This window comes from Pinus tabuliformis, chromosome 2_1 (assembly GCF_031772625.1).
Source record: "Pinus tabuliformis cultivar Carrire ecotype Pingquan chromosome 2_1, CPIR1, whole genome shotgun sequence".
NCBI classification, from domain to species: domain Eukaryota; kingdom Viridiplantae; phylum Streptophyta; class Pinopsida; order Pinales; family Pinaceae; genus Pinus; species Pinus tabuliformis.
The window spans coordinates 825,533,405-825,536,036 of NC_142299.1; the positions used below are offsets into that span (position 1 = coordinate 825,533,405).

The following is a 2,632-nucleotide window of genomic DNA, read 5'->3' on the forward strand; positions in this document are numbered from 1 at the left end:
ACCATAGAGCATGCAATAGAATTTTCTTGTGCATAAGAGGTACCAGATGAGTTAGAGAGAGGGATAGAAGAGATACCCGACACTTGCGCGGTCGCTGCTGCTGCCCGAGCCCTGGTCAGCGGAGGCGAAGGCGGGGCAGTCTTTCGCATGTCTAATTTTTTTGGTACACCTTGAGGTCCCGCACTGCTTTGGGGCGGACGAGGAATAATTGGGGGGACTCCGTTGGAGATTACAGGTGTAGGTTTTGGAGATCCTTCCTGATTATTGTTCAAAGGGCAGTCCTTGAACAAGTGACCGACTTGGTGACATCAGTTGCATCTGAAGGGGACGCCTTCGTAATCCAATATCTGCGATTTGCTAAATTTCCCCCATCTCAGAGTCATTTTTTCTTCTAATCCCTCCCTGGTGTCCAGGTGAACCAGGATTCTAGCTAGGATTCTTTTGTTGGTCTCCTTGTAGGATCGGTCGTGATCCAAATACGTTCCCAGCGCATTCCCAATCTTGACGAATGCTTCCTCAGTCCAGTATTGTAATGGCAGCCCCGGCAATCGCACCCAGAGAGGGCCAGCTCCGATCTGTTCGCGCTCCGGATCAAATAGAGGGCTCCACCTCTTCAATAGCACCGGTGCCATTTCTATGTGCCAGTACAGTATTCGTGTGTTCCTCTTTTGCGAAGTGGAGTGAGAACCATCCCCTTGGTAGCTCTTGTACGTCCGGCAATTCAGTGATTAGCGCGCCCAAATTTCTTTCACCCATAGTTTCAATCTTTCCGCCGAGAAGGTACGCCCCCGCACATGTCCCACCAGAACCGTTCGAGCCAGCGCCATAGTCTCCTCGAAATTAGTGGGGTCACCGAAGGATACTGTAATGTCTTTTACCGTCGCTCTAATGCACTTCGATCTCTTCTTCGAGCGAGGAGCGGTCGGATGATCTACGAGAGGGTTGGAGACCCCGACCCCAAGGGAGGGTTTTGTGGGCTGTGCATTCAAAGCCGGAGTGTTGAAACTACCCGAGGGCCTGATCCCTTCTTTTTGCGAGGGTTTTTCAGCTGCTGCCCTAGTCTCAACAGGTGCGGTGGGATTTTCAGCTGCTGCCCTAATCTCGACAGGAGCGGAGGGTTGTTCGATTCTTGGCGGCGATAGCAGATCGAAGGCTAATGCGTCGGATGATAATGAAGATAGGAGGAGGGCAGTCCCTAGCGAAAGAGGCGGGGCTTCCAGAGCGGGTGAAGTGGGAGGAGTCGGCAGAGAAACCACAGGTAGGGTGTCCTGGGCGGCGGTAAACTCAACAGCTGGTGAGGGTGCTTCGTTAGGGTTTCTAAAAATGCCAATCCCTTCTAGTGGATCCTCGGAGTAATCCACCAGCTCCGTAACTTCGAGGTCCTCCATACCGGTCAACCGTTGATAACCGCAGTCGATATCTGGTGATGGAACCAAAACCCCAATCCCTGTTCAGTGCTGTCCGTTCCGGTGAGTCCTCCCGTTTTCCTGCAGCTCCTGCGGCTAGGTTAACCTAGGCCCTTGCGATTGCGACGCGTGAAACCCATCAGAGCTCCCCCGAATCTTTTCATATTATATTAATAAGTTATTTAATAATATAAAATAATTATTTTTATAATAATTAGCCATAAACATGTGTTTATTCATAAGAAATAAAAATATAGAAAATAAATATAGGATTCTCTATTTAGAATTTTTTTTAATTATTTAAATCTGATTTTTTAGAATTTCTTTTTGTTTTAAACCCTAGAGAAATTCTGGTCATGTTTTGAGAAAATTTGGCAGGGAATTTTGTAAATCCAAATTATAATTGTTAAATTTCAAAATTTTAGGTATCACAGACATTGGTGATATTTTTGATGGTGCTGAATCTATTTCCACTATCAAAAATATGATTCAAAATCTCACCATTCCAAAAAAAATTTAATTATTCAATATCCTAATTTGTTTTTTAGGAGAATGCAGCATGTAATGAAACATGGCTTTCTCTAAAGATACCAGTCCAAAAAATTTCGTAAAGGTTGTTTCCTTAACATTACGCGTGTATATTTTTTCGCCGAATCCTATGATATCAAAGCGACTTAAGAATATAAAAACAAGTCGCACTCCCGAAAATATCTCCGCAACATACGCTATTACGAATCTGGATCGCCGGGTCCCGGGACGTGAGACCTGAGTCCTGACAAATAGTATGATCTGTGGGAGTTACGTGGTTTATTGAGATTCATTGATGTGTCGCTTTGAAAACTTTGGCTTAGCTGTAACCGGACTTATTGGTGTCAGTTGTCATGCCTAAATCCAGGTTTACAATACGGGATCAACGCACATTACAGCGAGTTAATTGTTGTTTTGTAGACTTTATGAACCTTACAGTACTGACATCTAATCTGTAAAGTTTCTGGTAAAATTCTGCACAAAATTGAAAGCTTCGTCAGCCAAATTTCTGGTGAAAACGACACACTACCGCAATTACGGGAACGGCCAATACGAATGCCACGCTAATATTGCGCTATATGAGAATTGAAAGGCTATCCCTATTCACATATATTGAAAATGGAACGGCTCACTCTCTATCAAAAAAATGCATTTTGTACGTATTAAAAAATTGCGTAGCTCAATCAATGGAGGAAATG

The 2,632-nt window shown here is 44.5% G+C and overlaps 1 protein-coding gene across 1 annotated transcript; it reads right to left on the reverse strand.

The window, feature by feature from the left end:
* Positions 1–308: 308 nt before the first annotated feature.
* Positions 309–632, reverse strand: LOC149203196 (uncharacterized). Its single transcript, XM_089401794.1, has one exon. It carries the CDS (start codon positions 630–632, stop codon positions 309–311), a length of 324 nt encoding a protein of 107 aa, XP_089257920.1.
* Between the last annotated feature and the right edge of the window lie 2,000 nt (positions 633–2,632).